General features: G+C 46.7%; 2 protein-coding genes across 2 annotated transcripts in view; both read right to left on the reverse strand.

Moving 5' to 3' along the window:
- Positions 1 to 27: 27 nt before the first annotated feature.
- fam117ba (family with sequence similarity 117 member Ba) lies at positions 28 to 3,667 on the reverse strand (the record flags this gene model as incomplete). The annotated part of the gene is made up of 8 exons (XM_080520166.1): positions 3,434 to 3,667; positions 1,561 to 1,794; positions 1,402 to 1,485; positions 1,210 to 1,320; positions 989 to 1,132; positions 696 to 903; positions 460 to 580; positions 28 to 253 (listed from the first exon to the last, which is right to left on the reverse strand). The coding sequence occupies exons 2-8, from the start codon at positions 1,579 to 1,581 to the stop codon at positions 28 to 30; spliced, it is 915 nt and encodes a 304-aa protein (XP_080376292.1). The 5' UTR covers positions 1,582 to 1,794; positions 3,434 to 3,667.
- Positions 3,668 to 10,481: 6,814 nt separating this feature from the next.
- The window catches only part of bmpr2b (bone morphogenetic protein receptor, type II b (serine/threonine kinase)), a 31,245-nt gene continuing 19,655 nt past the window's right edge, over positions 10,482 to 22,071 (reverse strand). The window contains exons 6-13 of the mRNA XM_080520079.1: positions 19,110 to 19,340; positions 16,992 to 17,106; positions 16,007 to 16,167; positions 15,157 to 15,304; positions 14,899 to 15,035; positions 13,424 to 13,596; positions 11,996 to 13,341; positions 10,482 to 11,845 (exon numbers count right to left, since the gene is read on the reverse strand). Of these exons, the coding sequence (XP_080376205.1) occupies positions 11,604 to 11,845; positions 11,996 to 13,341; positions 13,424 to 13,596; positions 14,899 to 15,035; positions 15,157 to 15,304; positions 16,007 to 16,167; positions 16,992 to 17,106; positions 19,110 to 19,340 (2,553 nt within the window). The 3' untranslated portion in view covers positions 10,482 to 11,603. The remainder of the gene's footprint in view (positions 11,846 to 11,995; positions 13,342 to 13,423; positions 13,597 to 14,898; positions 15,036 to 15,156; positions 15,305 to 16,006; positions 16,168 to 16,991; positions 17,107 to 19,109; positions 19,341 to 22,071) is intronic.

Raw genomic sequence — 22,071 nt, forward strand, 5'->3', positions numbered from 1 at the left:
GGTGGCGGCGTTGACTTTTCAAGGCCGTCAGAAGCTCTCCGGCTCCTCCAGGAGGCAGGGCTGGGTGGACAGAGGCACCAGGGACGGGGACAGGCTCCGGAGGCCCACCCCGGGGCGGAAGCTGAGGTCCGGGGCGGGCAGTAAGGGCTTGAGGATGCTGACCAGGCAGAAGGCAGAGCCGCTGTTGGGGATGAAGTTGACCTTGTTGCGGTCGGGACACAGGAAGGGGGGGATCTCCTCCAGCGGTTTGGGCCTGGAAACAGGAGGACAGAGACGGTGAATTACCGAAGCGGTGAAATTGGAGTTTGTAAATAATCCTCTTTGACCACCAGGTGTCAGTGTTTTAATCCAAAGAGGCAGTGAAACAGGAAGTCAAGCCAAGTTGCTGCACTGGTGAGTTGTTTTTAAATTTCTATTTCACCAACTATCGTCGATCTAACGGAACCTGTGTGGACTCACAAGGTCTCCTCGGACACTTTGACCTTCTCGCAGCCCTCCGGAGGTTCCCTCTTGAACATGTAGCTGTTGTTGGGTCGGGGAGAGGCGGCGTACTTGGGCAGCGGGGAGCAGGGGCCCAGCTCTGTGGGGGGAGGGGGGGTCAGAACCACAAAATACTCGGATACACAACTTCCTGCTGTGTGTGTGTGTGTGTGTGTGTGTGTGTGTGTGTGTGTGTGTGTGTGTTCGCCGGTCACCTTTGTCCTCGTAGGGGCTGCCTCCGCTTGTGTCGTTGAGGACGGTGAGGTAGGAGGGCGAGATGGAGTCGGGGCGGCTGCTGCAGTTGCTATGGTTACCGCTCAGGCCGCCCCCCGAGGGAGTCTGCGTGTCGATGCTGCGGGTGCTGCTGCTGCGCTGCGGGGGGACCGGCGGGGGGGCGCGGTGCCCATCGGGGACATCCTGCGGCTGTGGCACACCGACGACAACACGTTGAGCCATTGTAATTTGACACCGGATCCGATTACCGTATGAGGAAGTGGCGTCGACTCACGACGATGGTCTCCTCCTTTTCGGGGGTGTCTCGGATGATGATGCGTTCGATCTCCTGATTGAGGCCCTCCACGCTGTTGCGGAAGCGGGGAGCCGAGGACTTGGATATCGGGATGGGGATCAGAATGGTCTTGGGCATCGGCGACTGCAAGAAGCCAGACAAGTTAAAGGTGCGTCTGCATGTGCCCCCGGCGGCGGCAAAGGGTCACACGCCAGCCTCACCTGCGACTGGATGATGGTGTGGCTGCCATTGAAGGGCGACTTGCGCTCTTTGTCCCTCCGATGGCGGCTGCTGCGTTTGCTGCGCTGGAGCTGCTGACGCAATTTGGCAATCTGGGGAGATTGCACAGACGGCAAACGTTAGCGGGGACGCCAGGAAAGAGCGGCTAAATCCGTCGCAGGCTGGACACGGACCTCCTTGAGCTGGTCGGTGCTCCCGCAGGAGGCCGAGCGTTTGTGAGAGCCCCTCCTCCTCTCATCTGCCCAGGCCCTGGGGGTCTGAAACACAGGCACGCTGGGTAAAAGCTCACATTTAGGAGAATCCTGCTCTGTCGCGCTCCGGGCGGCGCTCACCTGCGTCGCTTTGTCCCTCATGTAGGGAACGTGTTGCTGCTGGCTGTCGTCCTGAGGCCAGGGACCTGTCAGGTGAGCGCCAGCGACCGCGCCCTGTAGGGGCCACAGCTGGACGCGATGGCGGGAGCCCGAGAGGAGAATGAGGACGCAGAGCGCTCGCAGAGAGGGGGGGCCCGGGAGGGGCGGGGGCGGCCACCGCAGTGAGGGGTGTGAGTTTAAGGCCACGGGTGCGGTCTGAGGACGGGAAGCGGGTGGTAAACACGTCAACAAATCAACAGGCACACAGCTGGCCCACGAGATAATCCCTCCACCGACTGCCCTGCTCTGTCTGTCTCAGCAGATTGATGCTAATTCGTCCCGTGCCGGCAGAGCGGATGCCCCCCCCCCCCTCACCCCCCCCACCCCAGCTAAGACTCGCACAACCCTTTGCTTAATGCCATTAATACAGCTTAAGAGGAGGGGGGGGCAGGTTGCTTCTGCCCGACTGACCCCGATTCTGCAGCATGTTTTGCACTGGAGACCCATCCAACATGGCGGCGAGGCTCCATGCTGTATTTTCTTAGAAATAACACCCTAAATAAAACAGGCCTATACACTCTGATGACATCATGAGTAAAACAGCAAAGAATAATTTTGTGTTCGGTGTGTATTTCAATTTGAGTGTGAATTCGTCAAATTGTTGTGTTGTATGTGTTTTGTTTTTCATTACAACTTGATCAAAATATGACATTTTAAGGGTTTAAATCATGCAATAAATGAGTGTTTGCTGCATATGATCAGAGCTGACCTTCATTTCCAGAATGCATTCATATTTTTATGTTTAAAAATGTCCTTTTTTTGAACATAAAAATACAGCAAATCATGAGTGAACGTTTGCCCCAACACAAATCCTGACACACTGACACTCTGCAGGAGGCACAAAGGAGAAAAAACACATCCATTTGTATTTCTGAGACGGTGCTCATGTTTTTGCAGAGGGAGGCGAGCGCGGCGTGCACCCATTGACTGACTCCCATTCGTCCTGGAGCTAAATTTGGCAGGGGGGCCTTGACCAGAGCACATCGCTGTTGCTAGGCAACGGGGAGCTGACTGATCTCCATTGACACACACACACACAGCAGCTCTGAGCAGCGAGTAAACAGGTTTGTGCATCAGCAGAGTGCTGCTTAAACCTGCTGCCTTGCCTTCTTTCTTTTCTTTAAAAAATATATAAATAAATGTCTTCACTGTACGGGAAGTGTTTTGGCATTTTGATGTTTGAGGATGTCCAACATACGGCACGCAGGCCACATCTGAACCTCTCCAGGGCCAAATTGGGCCCGAAGGATGCAAAATGTAAAAAAAAAAAATTATAAGTAGCTGCTGTTTTTTTTAAGAGCATTTCTGATATATCAACATCGAATCTTGGTGTTTTAGGGTTAAACTTGGCAGATAAATATGCTTTTATTAAAAATGAACATGATGTGTTTATTAGACAAAAGCACTAAAACGTGTTTTGGTCGCATCCAGCTCGCATAATAACCATCCAATGATGAAAATGGACAAATCCTGCAGATATGTGTTGTTTACACATCTGCCTGATTCAGATGGTTTCCCATGCATGCCAGATAAGATAGGACCAGTGAGGTTTTTTTGTATTTGTTTTTATCGTGAAGAGGAGATAAAGCGAGGAGCCCGTTTTAAAAATCCACAAACTGATGTTTGTAAATTCCTTGATGCACAACATCATCATCATCCTCAGCATGGCGGGCTGACATGATGTAATGCCTGGAAAACGCCGCTCTCGGCCCGGATCGTGTTTACCGTCTGCAAGCGTGCATCCACGCGAGCAGGAGACACCACGTTTGGGAGAGATGTGCGGGCGCGTGCTCACCTGCGGGAGGAGGTCTAGGTGCGCTGCAAGCGCTGCATGCGCGGCGGCAGCGGCACGGAGATCCTCGAGCCTCGGCGGCTAGAAGAAAAAGGCGGAGGCGGCGGAGAGCGAGGGGAGCCCTCTCGGAGACATAGAAGCCGGGCAGAAAAGCGCTTCGCGGCGGCGATACGGGAGGAATGGGCGTCGCTGGGCTCGAACCTCCTCCTCCTCCTCTTCTTCCTCCTCCTCGTCGTAGCGGATGGATGTTTTTCTCTCTCCCCCTCTCCGGTTGATGCGACACGACAGCCCGGAGCGGCTACCGAGGAGCGGTCCGATCGGGGAGCAGCGGGGAGGAAACGGGGGAAGAAGCGCCGAGCATCTGCCGGAGGTTTGGAAAAAAACCGGGAAAAAAAATAATAAAGGAAGGGAGAGAATATCCAGGAGGGAGAGACAGAAGACGGCGGTGATGCTGGGTTAGCCTCGGCTGACACAACGGAGGACCAGAGTGAAGCTTGAGGAGACGGACAGACACGCTTCCGGTTGGTCCTTTCAAAATACAACACGTATGCGCCATCTGCATAAATGAAGCCAAATTGAGTTTTTATGGCTAAAATGTCAACCGGGCCCAATTCGATGTTTCTCATTATTCACAAATACAAATATATTGTATTAAGGAAGAAAAACTTTTTTTTTTTTAACCCTTGTGTGGCATTGGGGGAAAAAACGTCCACTTGGAGTAATTTTTCCTCTTAATTTGACTATAACTTTCACTGTATTGGCTCAAATGGCATGATTTTTGCTGAGGAAGCTTACTTTTACATGCAATTTAAAAATTTGATTTTAAATTTTTCCCTCGGTCAATAATGCACTGTCGGCAAAAAAACTTCCTTATGTGGCGTTGGTGGCTGTTTTCATCCACTAACTTTGACCCCTGTAAAAATATATCAGATAAATATTTCTTCAAAATTTTTTCACATAAATCTGTTAATCAACTTCAGTCCTGATCAAAACTACCAAATATTTAAAAAAAAAATTAAAAATGAACCCTTTAAATGCCCATTTAGAAGATGAAGGCACTGAAATGGGAAAAAATACACACAAAATGACTCATTTTCAAAATAAAATGTGATCGGATATTGGATTCTTTTTACATGTTATTACAGTCTTGGATATGTCAAAGGTTAGTAATGTAATTATCTTTGAAGCATATTTAGTTTTTGTGCAAAATCAGTTTAAAAAAAAAACTCCCTGTTGTGGCGTTGGTGGCTGTTTTCATCCACTCACTTTACAGCTGTAAAAACATATCAGATAAATATTTTTTTTCCGATTTTTTTACATAAATCTGTTTATAAACCTCAGTCCTGATACCAAAAAGTATTACTTTTTTTAAATTAACCTTTTAAATGCCAATTTAGAAGATAAAGTCACGGATATGGGAAAAATACACATGAAATTACCCATTTTCAATATAAAGTGATTGAACATAGGAAATTCTTTATTTTTTTTATCTTACATTACAAACATTATGAACTTTTGTGCAGCAGCAGGGATTCAGTCCTTCCAGCAGGACTTGCAGCATGTGATCTGGTGCACTTTGCATGTGTGCCCTCCACAACGGCTGCATGTGTCCACTTCTTTTTCACCCTTTGCACAAGATGCAGGCCCCCCTCTTCCCTCCTGACCTGCTGGTGGCTGCTGATGGCTCTGGCTCTTCTTCTGGTTCTGCTGGGGCAGCTGCAGCAACCTGCATTTCTCACCAGTGCGGCAGTAACTGCTGCTCGAGGAAGATGCTCTCTCCTCAACACTGCTGGAGACACCAGAGCGTTGCCCAGCTCTTCTAAGAAAAGCCTCCTCTTGTAGTGTTTTCCCTCATTCCACGAGGGATCCACCGCCAGGAAGATAACCAATGCAATAGGCTGAGACCTCAACTATGTTGAACAATGACGCCTGGGGCCACCGATTGGTCTTCCTTTTGACGCTGTAGGTGCCGACAAGCTAAAAAGATAATCGAAGAAGAAAACAATAAGTCCTGATTTCAAAACGGGAAATAGCTGCACATGGCATATGGAAACTTCATCAAAACTAAAAAATATATATCTTTTACAAGCACAGAAATTCAGTAGAAAGCTAACAGCAATAGGATGCATGTGGTAAATATGTATTGGCACATACCTTATCTTGATTGTCAACCCCGTCTTTGCAGCGGTTGTAGGCGACGACAATCTGGCTTCTGCTTTGAGCCTCCGTCAGCGCTGGCTCCTGGTGTCTTGTGCTCAGCAGGATGGCATTTCTGCCTTGTTTCAGAACATAGCTCACAGCTGTGGTGTTCTTGGTGAAGCCAGACACGGAGGAGAGAGCACCTCCACCTTTCACCTGCACAAGGTTGGGTGGCAGCTCCGGCTTGTTCTTTCTCACAGTTCTAACCAAGGCCAATTTCCTCTTCAGGAGCTCCTGGGCAAGTGGGTAGGTGGTAAAAAAAGTCGAGGGTGGAGCAAAGTCAGCATCGGACTCTCCTGAGGTGGTGGTGTCTGAGGAGGATGACTCTTCACTCCATTATAAGATCCAGGGCCTCTCTTGCACTGAATTTCCTCTTCATGTTTCTCCTGCTCTTCTCACTAGCAAATGGCCAGCAGAACTTATGCATGTGCTGAAATAGACTTACCTTGTTTATGTTTATGTTTGGCCCAGGTCAACTCTGTGAAATCTGAGTGCCAAGGGACCTCTTCCCAAGATGAAAAGGCCACCTGGCCAGCACTTTGTTTTTGTTTACTCTATGTAGACTCTGTGTAGCTCCGAGAACTTGGGTGCATGTTTACATTTTTTAGCTATATCAAGGTCAGTGCACAAAGGTCACACACACACACACACACACACACACACACACACACACACACACACACACACACACACACACACACACACACACACACACACACACACACACACACACACACACACACACACACACACACACACACACACACACACACACACACAGAGACACACAGACAATGGGTGATTTTGTGTGTATTTTTCCCATATCAGTGCCTTTATCTTCTAAATTGGTATTTAAATGGTTCATTTAAAAAAACATAATAATTTTTGGTAGTTTTGATCAGGACTGAAGTTGATTAACAGATTTATGCAAAAAAAATGGAAAAAAAATATTTATCTGATGTATTTTTACAGCTGTAAAGTGAGTGGATGAAAACAGCCACCAACGCCACATAAGGGAGTTTTTTGGAAAATCAGATTTTGCACAAAAACTAAATATGCTTTAAAGATAATTACATTACTAATCTTTGACATAGCCAAGACTGTAATGACATGTAAAAAAGATCCAATATCCGATCACATTTTATATTGAAAATGAGTCATTTTGTGTGTATCTTTTCCCATTTCAGTGCCTTCATCTTCTAAATGGGCATTTAAAGGGTTAATTTTGAATTTATTTTTTTTAATATTTGGTAGTTTTGAGCAGGACTGAAGTTGATTAACAGATTTATGCAAAAAAATGTTGAAGAAATATTTATCTGATATATTTATATAGGGGTCAAAGTTAGTGGATGAAAACAGCCACCAACGCCACATAAGGGAGTTTTTTTGAAAATCTGATTTTGCACAAAAACTAAATATGCTTTAAAGATAATTACATTACTAGTCTTTGACATAGCCAAGACTATAATAACATGTAAAAAAGATCCAATATCCGATCACATTTTATATTGAAAATGAGTCATTTTGTGTGTATTTTTCCCCATTTCAGTGCCTTCATCTTCTAAATGGGCATTTAAAGGGTTAATTTTGAATTTATTTATTTTAATATTTGGTAGTTTTGAGCAGGACTGAAGTTGATTAACAGATTTATGCAAAAAAATTTTGAAGAAATATTTATCTGATATATTTATATAGGGGTCAAAGTTAGTGGATGAAAACAGCCACCAACGCCACATAAGGAAGTTTTTTTGAAAATCTGATTTTGCACAAAAACTAAATATGCTTTAAAGATAATTACATTACTAACCTTTGACATAGCCAAGACTGTAATAACATGTAAAAGAATTCCGATGTCCGATCACATTTTATATAAAAAATAGATAATAATGCGTGTATTTTTCCCATATCAGTGCCTTTCCTTTCTAAATTGGCATTTAAAGGGTTAATTTTTACTATTTTTAAAAATAAATTTGGTAGTTTTGATTAGGACTGAGGTTGATTAACAGATTTATGCAAAAAAAAATTCCAAAATTTTTTTGCCAATATATTTTTACAGCAGTCAAAGTTAGTGGATGAAAACAGCCACCAACGCCACATAAGGGAGTTTTTTGGAAAAGCTGATGCTGCACAAAAACTAAATATGCTTCAAAGTCAGTTGCATTACTAATCTTTGACATATCCAAGACCGTGATAACATGTAATACATTTCTTGTCTCTGATCATTTATTATATTGAAAAGAGGTAATTTTGTGTTTTTCCCCTCCCAAAATCAGTGACTTCATCTTCTTACTGGGCATTTAAAGGGTTAATTTTTACTATTTAAAAAAAAAAATTGGTAGTTTTGATCAGGACTGAGGTTGATTAACAGATTTATGCAAAACTAAGTTGAAAAAAATATTCTTCTGATATAATTTTACGGCTGTCAAAGTTAGTGGCTGAAAACAGCCACTAACGCCACATAAGGAAGTTTTTTTGAACGCCACACAAGGGTTAATTTAGAGAAATAACACTTTTCAAAGCAAACTGGCATAAGATATTATCATATTTTTTCACTTGACATGCCTTATTTTTTTTAATGTTTTTATCAAGTATAACAACTAACAATGTTGCTTTTTGTCTGCTTATGTTTCTGCTGAGCTGTTTGTTGATCGTGTGTTTCTAATAACCAATGAAGGAACAGTTAATTTCTGGTTCAACACATAGAAAGTGCAAACAGCAACAAAGTACTGTTCACTTTAAAGTCACTTATTTATGCCTCCTATACATTTTATGGAATATCCTGGAATATGTGCAACTTAAAAATATAAATCGCCAAACAACATTACCCACATGAAGTGCATAACAAAACCATAATTAATTATATTCCCTTTCACAGTACATCAGTCTGAAATGTAACTTCTGATAAATATACTAAAGGAAGAAAAACTCTTAGAATATCATTTAAGTTTCTTGTTTTGTCAGTTACTTCTACACTCACTAAAGCTGATCAAGCATTAAAAGAAGGGCAATAAGAAAAAGTACTTGTTGTACTGTACCACTTAATCCTGTTCAGGGTTGCGGGTCACTGGAGCCAATCCCAGCTAAGTATGGCCAAGGATTGACCTGGACAGGTCAACAGTCCATCACACAGTAAACACACAGAGAAACACACCTATGGGCATTTTAATGTCATTAATTAACCTCACATGGCCTAAAACAAGAATATACTGTTTAGATGACAATATTTGCACCAATAGAATGTTTAATAGCATTAAATTGGCCATAAATCACTATTTTGATTTTGTAAATGGTCTGAAATGGAACAAATTCTCACTGGATTTCCATTAAAGATGTATTACACCCTTTTAATTACCTCCACTCACCTATTTCTTCTGTTTTTCGTCTGTATGTATGACCAACAACTAGGATTGACATAATTGTATTGCTGCATGGTGTAGTTTGTGGGTTTTTTCATATCTTTAAAGTAATTGCATCAATCAATTAATGAAATGCTCTGACTGAAGACACATAAACATCCAGTTTTATATCAATATTACTAAATTCTGCCCTTTCTGGACTCTAAACGTCGACCGCGTTTTGTTCTGTGCGCAGGCAGACGGACTTCCGGCGGCGCTCATGGCTGCCTTGACGCCGCCTCGCCGACGCCGTGACGTCGGCCGCGACGCTGCACGGCTCGCGCTGATGCTGCAGTTGCTATGGCGCGTGGAGCAGACGGAGGAGAGGAGAGGTAAACAAGGCGGGGAGACGAAATGTCTCCCTCGTGTGTCCGTTTCTCACTTTGTAGACGCAGAAAAACAAACAACTGCCACCTTTTGTTGGTTCGAAACAGCTGCGCCACGATGGAGCCTCATGTAAAGGTACGTGAGGGCAAAACGCCCGCACAAATTAATGCAATTCGAGCGAGACGAAATCTGCAAAATGGCAACTTATTTGTAGTACAAGTCTTTAAATGTTTCACCGGATGTCTTTCACGATCTAATTGTGTGAATACAGTGACATCAGGAGTGTTTTAGAATCAGAAATGTATTCTGTAACTGTCATCATTGAATCCATGAAACTTTATTGAAACGAGAGAAAGTTGGAAAGTGACCAGAAAGGGTTAATGATGCTTTCAGGGCATGACAGGAAGAACATGCAAACAAAAGCAAAAGATCAGAGCAGGAGGTGGAATATTATCATATGAAAGGTAAAGAGCACTTGTATTTGCACGCCTGCAGGATGTAAGCGTGTCATCATGCACCAGGATGTGAAGGTGTCCCTCATTGAACCTGCACAATTAGGAAAACGTGGAACTTTTGAGCCTGACATTTGCCACAATTTCATAATAAGTCAGCCGACAGCCAAACGAGACACTCCCTTTAACGTGTATATACCCAACAATGGTTTCATACATTTATTGAGACTTTTTTTTTTCTTCCATATTGACTTGAAAATGTTTACAGAAACTGTACCAAGCAGACGCATAGCAATGGAATCGAAGGCCATGTCCATTGAATGCAAAAACAGAATTCCATAAAAACGATGCAAATATTAATGCAATACACATACATGAGTGTTTTTTTGTTTTGTTTTGATTTTTTTTAGATTTTTTTTTATATCTCATACAAATTACAGATTACAAAAACATAAATGAGATTTTATCCATATGCCCTGAAGCATCGCTGAAAACACAGAATGAGTACGAAGACATTTCAGCACGCCTGTACAGCGCTTTAGGCCCCGACCACTCGGAAAGAAACACGACACGTGCACTCACATTCTCACACACACACAGACACACACAATTCAATCGGTCCAACATTAAGGGATGAGACGAGGAGAAGCAAAAATAATATCCAGCGTGCTTCAGAGGGGGTTTGGTTGTATTTTTTTTTTTTTTTTTTTTTTTTTTAATCTTCTGTTTTCTGTGTTCAAAGAGCAGAATCTGGGCTTTCTAGTAGTGTTTCTGGTCGTTCAGTGTCTCTCTCTCTCCCTCTCTTTCACACACACACACACACACTCACTCCCATCAGTCCACAGTGAGGTCAGCGCGTGCAGCGGTCAAGTCGGGTTCCTCCGCGGGTTCGATTCCGGAGAGTTTGGAGCCAGCTCGTGGCTTTGATAGCCCACAGACGAAGGAGAACAAGAGGATTGTCGTCTATTTTGTGGAGGAGGGAGGGAGGGGGGTGTGTGATTAGTGTGTGTGTGTGTGGGGGGGGATTGTTCACATAAAAAAAAAAAAACGATTGTGACTACTCATAAGTGCAACAGAGAATAACATAAAAAAAAAAAAAACGGAAGCAGTAAAAACAAAGCGACTAACAGCTACATCCTATTGCACAATTAAAAAGTATGATACAAAAACATGGATACAGTCAAAAGAAGGATTGGTATTGCATACAAATCAAGGAAATAAAAAAAAAAAACCAAACATAAAAGTAGTTCTTGTCTTTAAGACCGATTATTCTTTGACACGCTCGCCTGATACAGCGAAGTGTGAGTCAAGAAAAAGCTCCAAGTGTTGATTGTTTCTCACCGCCTCTATTTTTTTCTTCTAAAGTTTAGAGACCACTTTTAGTCGACAGGACTCAGAAACACTGATTTGAATCGGTTCAAAGTGCAAGTAGAAAATAAAAACAAAAACAAAAGGGTTTTTTTTTTCTTCTTCTCGTCATTCCAAACAATGCTATGCTCATGAGGGCGAAGGTTAAGAACGCGGAAACTGAAGCAGTGGAGGGGTGGTGGTGGGGGGGGTGGGGGCGGGGGGGGCTGCATAGCTGATTTCCATTTAAAGCAGGACACAACGGGAGCGAGTCACTGTACACCGTCACTGCTCAGTTCACCACACACTCCCTAGCTTCCTCGGGCTGATTCGCAGCAGAGACGCTCTGCTTTCTTCTTCTTCTTCTTTTTTTGTTCCAGTCTTGTCAGAGGAGGAGGAAAATGGGTGTGAAAGGAGAGGTTGGGGGTGAGGGTGAGGGTGAGGGCGGGAGTTTCACACGTGAGTGTCGCTGGGCTCGCTGGCCAGGCTGCCCCCCCGCAGGTAGATGGCCGAGCTGGACTTGGGCCGGTTCTGGCCATGGCCCTGACCCCGGGTCGAGCCGTTGTTGTTGACCTCGGGCCCCCGGGGGTCCGTGATGACCCACGTGGTGGGCCGCCACTTCTTCAGGGAGTACGGCGTCTTCACGCGCTTCTTGATCTTCTCCCCCGTGCCCAGGGCGCCGTCTGGCCCCTCCCCTGGAAAACAGGACACATTTGCACCCTGTGAGCGAATTTCCAACTCCAGATGGCGCTATCACAGCACAACCGGAGCACAAGCAGGCGCTTTGACTGGCGTGGTTAAGGTTGAGTAACACTTGATGAAGACAACGCGTGACGGCGGCTTACCGAACGAGGCGAGGTCCTGCGTGGTGAAGGACAGGTCCAGGGAGTTGGGCCTCTCGGGTCTCCGGGCTCGAGGCTGCCTGAGCAGGGCCTCTCCTCTCATGGTGACCGAGGAGCCGCCCAGGGACTCCGCGGCGGTGGACCCCGACCCCTCCCCCGGTGGCCCCGCGGGATCACGGCTGCCTCCCTCGGCGCTGCCCTCGTCCTCCCCGCCGTCGCTCTCCCCCCCGCTCTCGCCGTCGCCCTGGCCGTGGCCCGTGTTGCTGTTGTTGTTGTTGGTGTTCGGTCGGGCCGAGCGCAGCACGGCCACGCCCGACGGCGCCCCCCGGGGGTCCGGCTGCTCCTGCTCACGGCTCAGAAGCGGCTCGTGCTCGTCGGGGCTGGCGGTGATGATGCCAAGGCTCAGCCGGCTGTCGTCCGACCTCAGATTCCCGGACCCGTTCTGAGTTACGCCCGATCCTCCGAATGCCGCCGCCCCCCCCGCCACTATAGACGAGAGCCCCGTGCCGGCGTGGCCGTTGATGGCGCCGTTGATGGCGCCGTTGGCACTCCCGTTGACGTGCGTGTCTCGTAGAGCGGGGATGTTGTTTGTGCCTGTGCCACGGTGGGCCTCGGCGGCCATGTTTGTGCTCGCCGCCGCACCAATGTTCATTTTTGTGCCCTCCACCTGCCGCAGGTTGGACTTCCCCGAGCGCCCGAACTTGAATCTGAGCGAAGAGGACGACGACTCCTTCTTGGGGGGCTTGTTGCGTAGCGGCAGACTGGACGGTCTCTTGGGCAGGTTCTGCTGTTTGGGCAGGGGGAAGATGGCGGTGGGGATGGGGGCGGCGGTGTCCGAGGCCCCCGAGGCCTCGCTCGCCATCTTGATGAGCGGGTAGAGCAGGCTGGAGCTGCCGGGGCTCAGAGGGTCCGGCGAGCAGAACTGCTTCTGCGAGTGCTCCATCAGGTTCTCGTCCGAGCTCTCCTTCAGGTTCTTGTCCACCTCTTTCGGGTCCAGCTTGGTGGTTTCCAGGTCCTCCTGGGTCAGGTGTAGGCAGACGGGGACCGTGGCGGCCCCCGTGGTTCCCTCGGACTCGGAGATGATGGTGGTGGTGGTGGTGGAGGCCGAGGGGCTTCCCCGCATCCCCATGCTGGTGCTGCTCCCCTCGGGGCTGGGCAGGCGGGCGTTGGCTTGCTGCTGGCGCTCCTGGTTGATCGAATTCCGGTTCCTCTCTCCGGTTCCCGCCCCCGATCTGCCCGTCACGGATCCGTTGGCCTCCGCCTGGGTGTTCTTCGCCACGCCCTCGTGCTCCTCGATGTACGAGGACGGGTGGTCCGCGTAGGGGCCCGACTTCGGCGTCATGCGATTTCTGGTTCCGGGAGGAAAACCAGACGTTAGCGGGTCGAAGCCAGACAGTTTCCGGCGACGGCGCGATGATGCTGGAGGTTTACCTCTCATTGTGCAGGGTGGTGGACATGGGGTTCAGCGTGGGGCTCACGGACTTGGAGCGGTCCCATATGAGAAGCAGCTCCGCCAGACGCTCCTCGGCGCACTGGGCGGTGAGACGAGCCTCGGCGTCTTGGTCCCAGCAGTCCTCCATCGTCTCTTTGAGCGAGCGAACCGCCTGCAGGACGCACAAACGCCATGTTCTTAGCCACTGTGGCGTTCCCCAGGGATCAGTTTCAGGCCCATTTGTTTTCTATCTCTGATACCATGAGGAGGTAAATCTTTTGATTTTAAAATATTTCTTGAGGCTGAACTCAACAAAACAGCTATTTTACATGAAAAAAACATCGTAAAAGTACGTCAGTTTTCCTTAATCTTCACACCAACTCTTGTGTTTACATCTATATTGTGGTTTTTGTTTCAGTTTTAGTGTAAAATCTGCAATAAATGACATCTTCTGCGCTTATTTCCCAGGACAATTTTGGAAATGTAGTGATAGAGATATAGTTTGGAGAAGTACGCCTGCCAAATACTGGAATGATGGATGCCTTGAACCAGACAACGTGAACTTGGAAGCTACATTTTCTCAAACAGTCTATTTGCTGTACAGAGTGGAAAAGAGTTTGGAGTGAGCCAAAACAAACGCGCGTTAGATTCTGCCGCTGCCTCTGGGAGACGGTTGCTAGCTTCTCTTCATGTTGTAAAGGATGTATTTGCATTTGTTTTTTACTACTCAGACTTGAGGGAGGAGACGGGATTATAGCAAAGTTCATGTTTCAAAGTGTGACGTTATCATTTTGAAAAGAGGGACTTCTTTTTGTCGAGAAGACGAGAACAAATGTGGCATTTAGAATAGCTAAATAATTTGTCAGCTGAAACTGTTTACTGCCTTTCACATCCGTTTTTCTTAATAATATCACCATAAACATGAGAACAACGTAGACAGCTACACAGCTAAAAATAGCAGCAAAAGCTAGAAACAGCTAAAGATGGTAAATAGCTAAAATTAAGAGTATAAAAAAAAAAACTTTAATGGAAACAACTGATAATATATATGGAAAAAAACAACCAGCTGAAACAGATAAACTAGCTTCATACAATAGCCGAGATTATAAAATCACTAAAACTAGAGTAGAATGATTCAACGTGAATGAAACGGGATTCTTAAATTCATTACAGTTTACGAGATTTTATTGGTTTTTAAATGTGTTTCACTGGTTGTGGAGCTTATTTACAGCCTGCTTGGGACATATGGTGGCTGAGCTGGTCCAAAATAAGGCGAGTCCACTTTGACATGAGGCAGAGGGGTGAATGTCACCAATCAAGTGCCAGGAGGTGAAGGAAAACACTGCAAACTGACAGCTTTTAAAGCCTCTGGGAAGTTAATGTGATTGTCAACGTTCTTCTATTGTTCACATTGAAATTTAGTCAGTTGGAAACTGAGAATTTGAGAGTCCTCCTCACACACACACACTCTCACCAGACTGTTCTCTTTCCAGGCTTCGGGGAATTTGGGACGCTGCTTCTCCCTGGATACCAGGACCTGCATGTCCTCGAACGTCGGGTGGTTCCCTGCCTCCGCCTGGAAGGCCATCTGGTACTCTGGCACCGACTCTCCTGGAGGAAGGAAAGGACGCAGGGAGGGAGGATGTGACGAGGCGGCCATATTCATGAGGCCTGCCGGGAGCAGCTCGCGCGCTCTCCGGGAAATGGGCCCGCCCTTTGCGTCTCGCCTCACCAGGGAAGAGGTCGGTGCATCTCATGAAGGTCTCCCAGTAGACCAGGCCCAGGGCGTACATGTCCACCTGCTTCAGCGCCGACTCGCAGTCCCTCAGGTTCACGGCGCCCTCCAGCACCTCCGGAGCCATGTAACGGATGGTCCCCACCTGCAGCCGGGTAACGACATCAAACGCACCCGGTCATCCATCAGCGTGAACAGACACTGCATTTGTAGGCCACGTCTTTTTTTAGTGTCTTCTCAGGCACTTGTTGTCACCTTTTAACGTGTTGATGTTTTTAAATATCAGGAATGCAGTGATCAAACGAAGCACCAGATCAACTGTATCCGAGTATTAAAGCAGGAGTTGATTTATTTTTCAAATATTACAAATGGAGCGACGATCTCAAAGTGCAAGCTGGAGTTTTTAATGATGCGTCGTGTCACTGCCGCCCACATAACGTGGCAAGTTTGGAAGAAAAGCGTGAAATGGAGGGTTAAATGACAGACAGAAGTGTAGAAAAAAAAGCAGGAATGGGCTCCGAGTATGCGAGGTCACTGATGGTGTGTGTGTGTGTGTGTGTTGCAGAACTGTCAGCGTTCTGCAGATGACAGCGATAATGTGGAGGGGACACATGTCATCCTGATTACACTGACAAGCTGCCGGGAGGAGAGGAGTGTGAGAGGTACGACACGTCGTTGCTGACTGATCACAATCTTTCTTTACGGACTTTTTAGAGGAAGTAGGAATAAACACTGCCCCACGATACGACACGCGTCAGGGGTCTGGTAGAAGGATGACTCCACTGACTCCGGTACAGTGATATCCCAGACAATAACATCCAGGCTCTGCCGCCGCTCCGACTCTCACCTCGCTGATGGCGGCGTTCTCCTCCTCCCCGTGACGCGCCGGCCGGTTTCCCGTCAGCTTCATGGACAGCCCGAAATCGATGATGACACACGTGCCGTCAGCCTTGACGAGGATGTTCCGGCTGTTCAGGTCCCTGTGGGAAACCGCTGGCTTGTACAAGTCTGGGAAAGGAGCAGAGAGAGAGAGCGAGAGAGAGAGAGAGAGAGAGGGTGGGTTTGAGTGGGAGATACAAAACTCAAACACTCCCTAAATTGTGAGTGTCATTCGCTAATGAACAATATGATCCGGAGAATCCCTCATTGTTCAGCAGAGCGAGCTTCACTGTCAACAGACAGCTCAAGCTTCTAATCTGATCTCCAACAATGAGATTAGGACTGTATCAGAGAGCAGCGTCCGCCTGCAGCGGCAGGTCTGCACCAGCAGGAGGCGCAGCGAGCCGGGCTGCATTGGGGGGGAGGATGAAGGTTGAAGCAAAGCCCCAGAGATGCACACACTAAACTCCTCCTCCTCTTCCTCCTCCTGTGCCCACTTTTACTCCCAACTTCTGCACTCATGAGGCTGTTCTGATGCGTATCTGTGCGCATGACGCAGGAGGAGGAGGAGGAGGAGGAGGAGGAGGAGGAGGAGGAGGAGGAGGAGGAGGAGGAGGAGGAGGAGGAGGAGTTGCTCAGTTGTGGCTCTGGAGACTGATTTCATCACGGCGCTGCGGGGATCTTCGCGTGCCGCCTGAATCCCTGTCCTGCCTCCCTTTCGCTCCTCTCTGGAGCCGGAGGCTCGCTCTATAAATACCCCTGGCAGTGTGTTTGTTGAGACGCGGGGACGCAAAGCGTTCCAAGACAAACGCGGCGCGTAAGACGGCTCAAGAACCACAAACACACACACACACACAAGCCTTTCTTAAACAATCTCAACTAAGTGGGCTCGTCTTAGCGTCAGCCCGGACAGCAGTGTTTGAGGGTCAGGTGGAGGTGTGGGTAAACTGCACCTCCTTTGAAGAGCTCGGTGTGCAGGTAGGCCAGGCCGCGGGTGACAGAGTGGGCCAGCCGGCAGCTGCCGACCCAGTCGTTGGTCTGGGCGCTCAGATAGCGGCTCAGGGAGCCCTGAGGAGGAGAGACGGAGAAAACACAAATGTCATTTTAATTTCCCTTCACCGTCTCCATCCTTTTAAACGTTGTTTTCTTGCCCGCTGCCACAGATGCTCCAGATGGAAACCAGGCTTGGAACTGAATGTTTTATATGCATGCGCCCCCGACAATTAAATCAATTAAATACAATGCAAGAGCAAGAATGTTCCCCGTTGGACTCCAGTTAAGACATTTTACCTCCCAATCAAACCAGTAAATGACAGCGTTGCTTTGACAGTAATTACCAATGACAAAATCAACAGAACTCTTAAATGTTGCAGCGATTTCTGTCTTGTAAACATATTTATGTAGTTCTGAAAATTTGCAATTTAAAAGCATTAATAGCCAAAACATGCATTTGAGGCCAACCGATGGCCGAACACTTGTCCCGTGATGGACTGACGTGGTGGCGGATGGACCAGTAGTAGAAGACGGGTGGATGGACTCGACTTTATCGCCATAATTGGCCGTAGGAACAAACATGCACTTCATCTTTCCTCTCCGGATCAATCGCGAGGCAATCCTCACATCCGTTACTACACAGAATGACATTAGATCTCTTCAATTACGATGAATCCCATTATCATTTACTTGAATGCATTAGGTGTCCCGGGCTCCTGTCCTAGCCCGCACTATGTTTCCATGACGACGTGATCCATAATGGATTGTTTTGATAGGCCGGGAGACGGAGTCAGCTGACGGTGTGCAATTAGCTCCAGTTTTGGACGGCGAGCTTTTAGGTACGTCCGCATTAATATTGAAGAGCTCCTCGACATGGCTTTTAGCAGTCTGTGTTTTTTCTTTTTCTTTTTCTTTTTTTTGGCCACGACACGAGCTGCATGTTAATTGGTCTGCGGGAAAAAGATGGGCCATGGCTGGAATAATTAAAAACTTTTTTACAGCGGCTCCGTTCTGTCCACGCTCAGGCCTGACGGTGTGTGCTCAACACACACACACAGCAGGACACAGAAATGTGTGATTCGTAGTCCCAAGAAGATCAGATAATTCCTCATAATCTTTTTTTTTTTTTTTTTTTTTTTTTTTTTTTTAACGAGACGTTTGCTGCTTCCTTTTGATTTATGGTGTAAAACTTTGCTGTCACTTTAAGCTCTGAGCCAAGAACAGAGACTTTTTCCACTTTGACCAGACATTTTATCGACTTAGCTGTCTTTAAAAAAAAAAAGAGGAAGAAGCAGGAGACAGATTAATGGACAATACAGTAAGTAGTTCGCTGAAGACGTACTTCTTTGCACGGTTCTCTCTGACCTCCACTGTCTCTTCCTCTGAAAACTAAAACTATCACTGGGGCCAAATAAGGCTGATTGAGTTACCTCATTTCATGTTACTGTAGCTTTAATTTTAGTCACAATTGTGTCATTAGCAGTCACTTAGCTTTACCTGAGTAGCTCCAGAATCAAGGTGCTCAGTCCTGTCTTGGATGACTAATATTAGATTTACAAGAAACAACCGGATCCAGTGTTATTGTTGGAAATTGGTTCCCACTGACGTATCAGCTTCACTGGGTTTCTCAGACAGGGCTACTGGTGCCAATGATCGTCCTCAGGAATACTGTGGGGAGCGGGGGGTAACTTAATCTAAAAATGAGCAGTCATGCATTTTTAATACATTAATTAAGGAAAAAAAGCCCAATAGACCACTTTTTAGATCCGGTAGTCATATTTCAGGTCAGAAATCGTAGACAATAGGAGGAAGAAAAAAAAAAAATCTATGAAATTAAAGTGTAGTCAGTGCTCTTTGTTTTCTTAGCTAGCATCAACCTGCTCTGTCGTGTAATACCACTTTGCACCACAAGGTGGTGTATTGAGTCACTGTCACCTGGTCTGAGGACAGACTGGATGCTGCACAGTCTTTTCTCCGATAGCTAATGCACAAATGTGGGATAAGCTCAATTTTGGGCTTTGCGTGTTGGTGACGGTGGGTGTGTCCAGCGGGGTTAGCCTGGGGGAGCCTGTACTTACATGTGGGTAGTAGTCCATGACCAGCAGGTACTCGGTGCGTCCCTCCGGGCCGGTGCGCTCGTCGGCAGCCACAAACCGGGCGATGTTGTCATGCTCCAGCAGTGGCAGCCGGTAGATGGAGCACTCATTGAGAAAGTTCTGGCGATTGGCGGCGGTGAACACCTTCACGGCGACGGGCCGCTCGTCCAGAGAGCCGCAGTACACGGCGCCGTATCTGCCTCGACCAATCAGCTGAAAGGGAGCAGGGGCGGGCAAATCACAGACTATTAATAGACTCCTTTTGAGATCCTCGACCTTCGGCAAGAGTCTTTCTCAAAAGAAGGCGCTGAATGATTTAGTTTTGCGTCACTTTCAACGCCTCGTCCCTCAAATCCTGATGAGAAACCACACGGAAGCACTTAAAAAGAAAGAAAAGTACAGATACAGACAGGCAGAAGAGCGATGGGAAATAAAGTAAATTACAGGCAAACAGCAGGGTTAAACAGCTGAAACGGTCCTAAGTCAGTCCCAAATCATTCAATTAGAGTCCTGAATTAGCCAGAGCACAGCATGCCATTAAGGACCAAACCGAGTCTGAAAAGGTCTCTGCATGGGAGGAGGAAAAGACCTCAGCAATGCATTTATTCCTATGCAGTTTCCACTTCCAGACATGATGTATCGTGGGGGAAAACAATGGACCTGTTTGGTCTTTCGCTGGCCTCTCCGCCCCGCCCTGGAGGCAACAAGTCCAATGTGGAGAGAGGAAGAAAAAAAAAAAAATGTGCCTGCTTTTGATAAGGTACAAGGACAGACTGAATTCAACTCCTGCCTGAAGAAATGTCACCATCTCTCTTTCTCTCTCACTCTCTCCCTTTTCTTTCTCACACTAAATAGATGTCAGAAAAAAAAGGTGAGAAACACGTCTGACTGCACCTGTGGAGCTGGATCATTATGTTCCCTGCTGATTGGTTTGTCTGCTCAGCAGAAACGTGTTTTTGTGAGACGGCTCACATTTTCACACACGCCAACTCGCATTCTGAGCCATGCATTAACTTAAATGTTCTTTCTTTTTAAATCGGAGTTTTGGCGAGCTCATTCTGCAGTGACTGTGTTGTTTTCGGAGGTGACACTGGTGCGACAGTGTCTTCTGAGGCCGAACTCGCCAGCTTTTGTTGAAGGAATTTGGAAAAACATGACGAGCACAACAGCCCTCATGAAAATCTGTGTCAGACAACAGTGTCGAGGCATGTTGGATGTGTGTGATGACTACGAGGTGAATCATCGCAGTTGGTTGCAAACATGAAAAGGGAAAAAAAAAAAAAATACTATTAAAATACATAAGCCACAGTGGTGTCATCCATCCATTTTAAATGTGCGGTTCACACAGCCGGAGTGGTCTGACTTCTCGCCTGGTGGGCGTGAAGTCACGTCGCACACTCGGCTTTCCTTTCACTTCCAGTCGGTTTCTGACACGAGCTCCAAATCAGCCCTCAGTGAGCGTGTCTCACTTTGTCATCCTGTTTTGGATCAGTTGTCACAGATTGACCTGAATTATTTTTTTTTTTTTTAATCTCGCAGCTGCTTTTCACCTCGGACAAGTATAAAGGGTCTTTATAGTGCGTCTCTTCACGAGAGAAGTAGAAGCTGATGGCACGAACAAACAACTCCCGGTCTATTTACTTGGAAATGATTGAGAGTGTTGGTGTAATTTTGAGTTTGCAGTCTGTTAAATGTGCTCACAAATGTAGCGGGTGTGTGGGCAGTTTTTGTGTACGTCGGGAAAAAGCTCCTCTTTATTGGCGAGAGCGTCCAAGTGGAGGTTAGAGAGTGAAAGCTGGCCCTCAGACTGACTGTGGCGTCCGTCCTGCTGGCGAATGGACAGTCACTATAAGGCAAATTATGTTATTTGAGACTATGGGAATGTTGTGTTTGTAATTTTCTGTTGAGCAGTTAAAGGTGAGGATGCCGCCTCCTCACCACAGCGCAAAGCAGATGATCTGCAGGACTGAGTATTCTATATGTTGTTCAGGTATTGTTGGAACCATGGGGGTGTTTAAAATCTGCTAAGGAGACGAGTTAATCGACAAATGTTTAATCTTATCATGAAGTTCACTGTTCTGCTCGCCAATCACTCAGACTATAAAGCAATTAAATCCTATTTTATTTCTTTCCCTCTGTTATAGGCTGTTCTAAGTGACTGAAGATAATGTGGCAATTCGCCAAATGAGTTCAATCTATTCAACTTTTTTAGGCCGGCACCACCTGGCAAGAGGAGAGCAGTCATTTTGTACCATTCACACTCGGAACAGACGATTCTGAGAGAAGCACGACGCTCCTTTGAAATGTTCACATAAAGCCTGAAACAAAATCTCTATTTTGGTTCAGAATTTGTCTCATTGCTGCAAAACAAAGTGACCTTGTGTGAGACATTCATGACAGTAGCCTGTCTCCTTTATTTGAATTTATTCAAATCTGGCCCCCACGTTGGTTTGCCTTTCAGTTATGGTGGCTGAGCGTCATCCAAACTCCATTGACTTCCTATGACAATATGAGCTCTCCCTCTTCAATATCAGGTTTTCCGGATCCTCTGTCAGTGCAAATTCCTATTTTTGTCACTGAATGCATCCCGGCGTGATCGGATGATAAAAGTCACATTGAAGCGACAGATGTAACCGTAAACCTTGATGTATTTCGGGTGTATTTTTGACTCGCTCGCCTCTGCTCTCTCCTTTCTCTTCCCAGCTCTCGTTTCCACTCCCTCCCTGAGATGCTGAGACTTTTGGGAGTGCGGCACGCCTGAACTGATGATACAAGCTTTCATCTTCTATAAACAGGCCAGTATAAATCCACAGGATTTGGGGAGTGAAAGATGTAGTACAAGGGGATTTAATTCATAAAACCCTAATGCTGTTTTTACATACATCAGCACTGGTATCATAAAGAATTAAAACAAGGTGCTGCTGTGGATAATCTGGCTAAATCT

The sequence above is a fragment of the Blennius ocellaris genome (assembly GCF_963422515.1).
Source record: "Blennius ocellaris genome assembly, chromosome: 24".
In the NCBI taxonomy this organism is placed as follows: Eukaryota; Metazoa; Chordata; class Actinopteri; order Blenniiformes; family Blenniidae; genus Blennius; species Blennius ocellaris.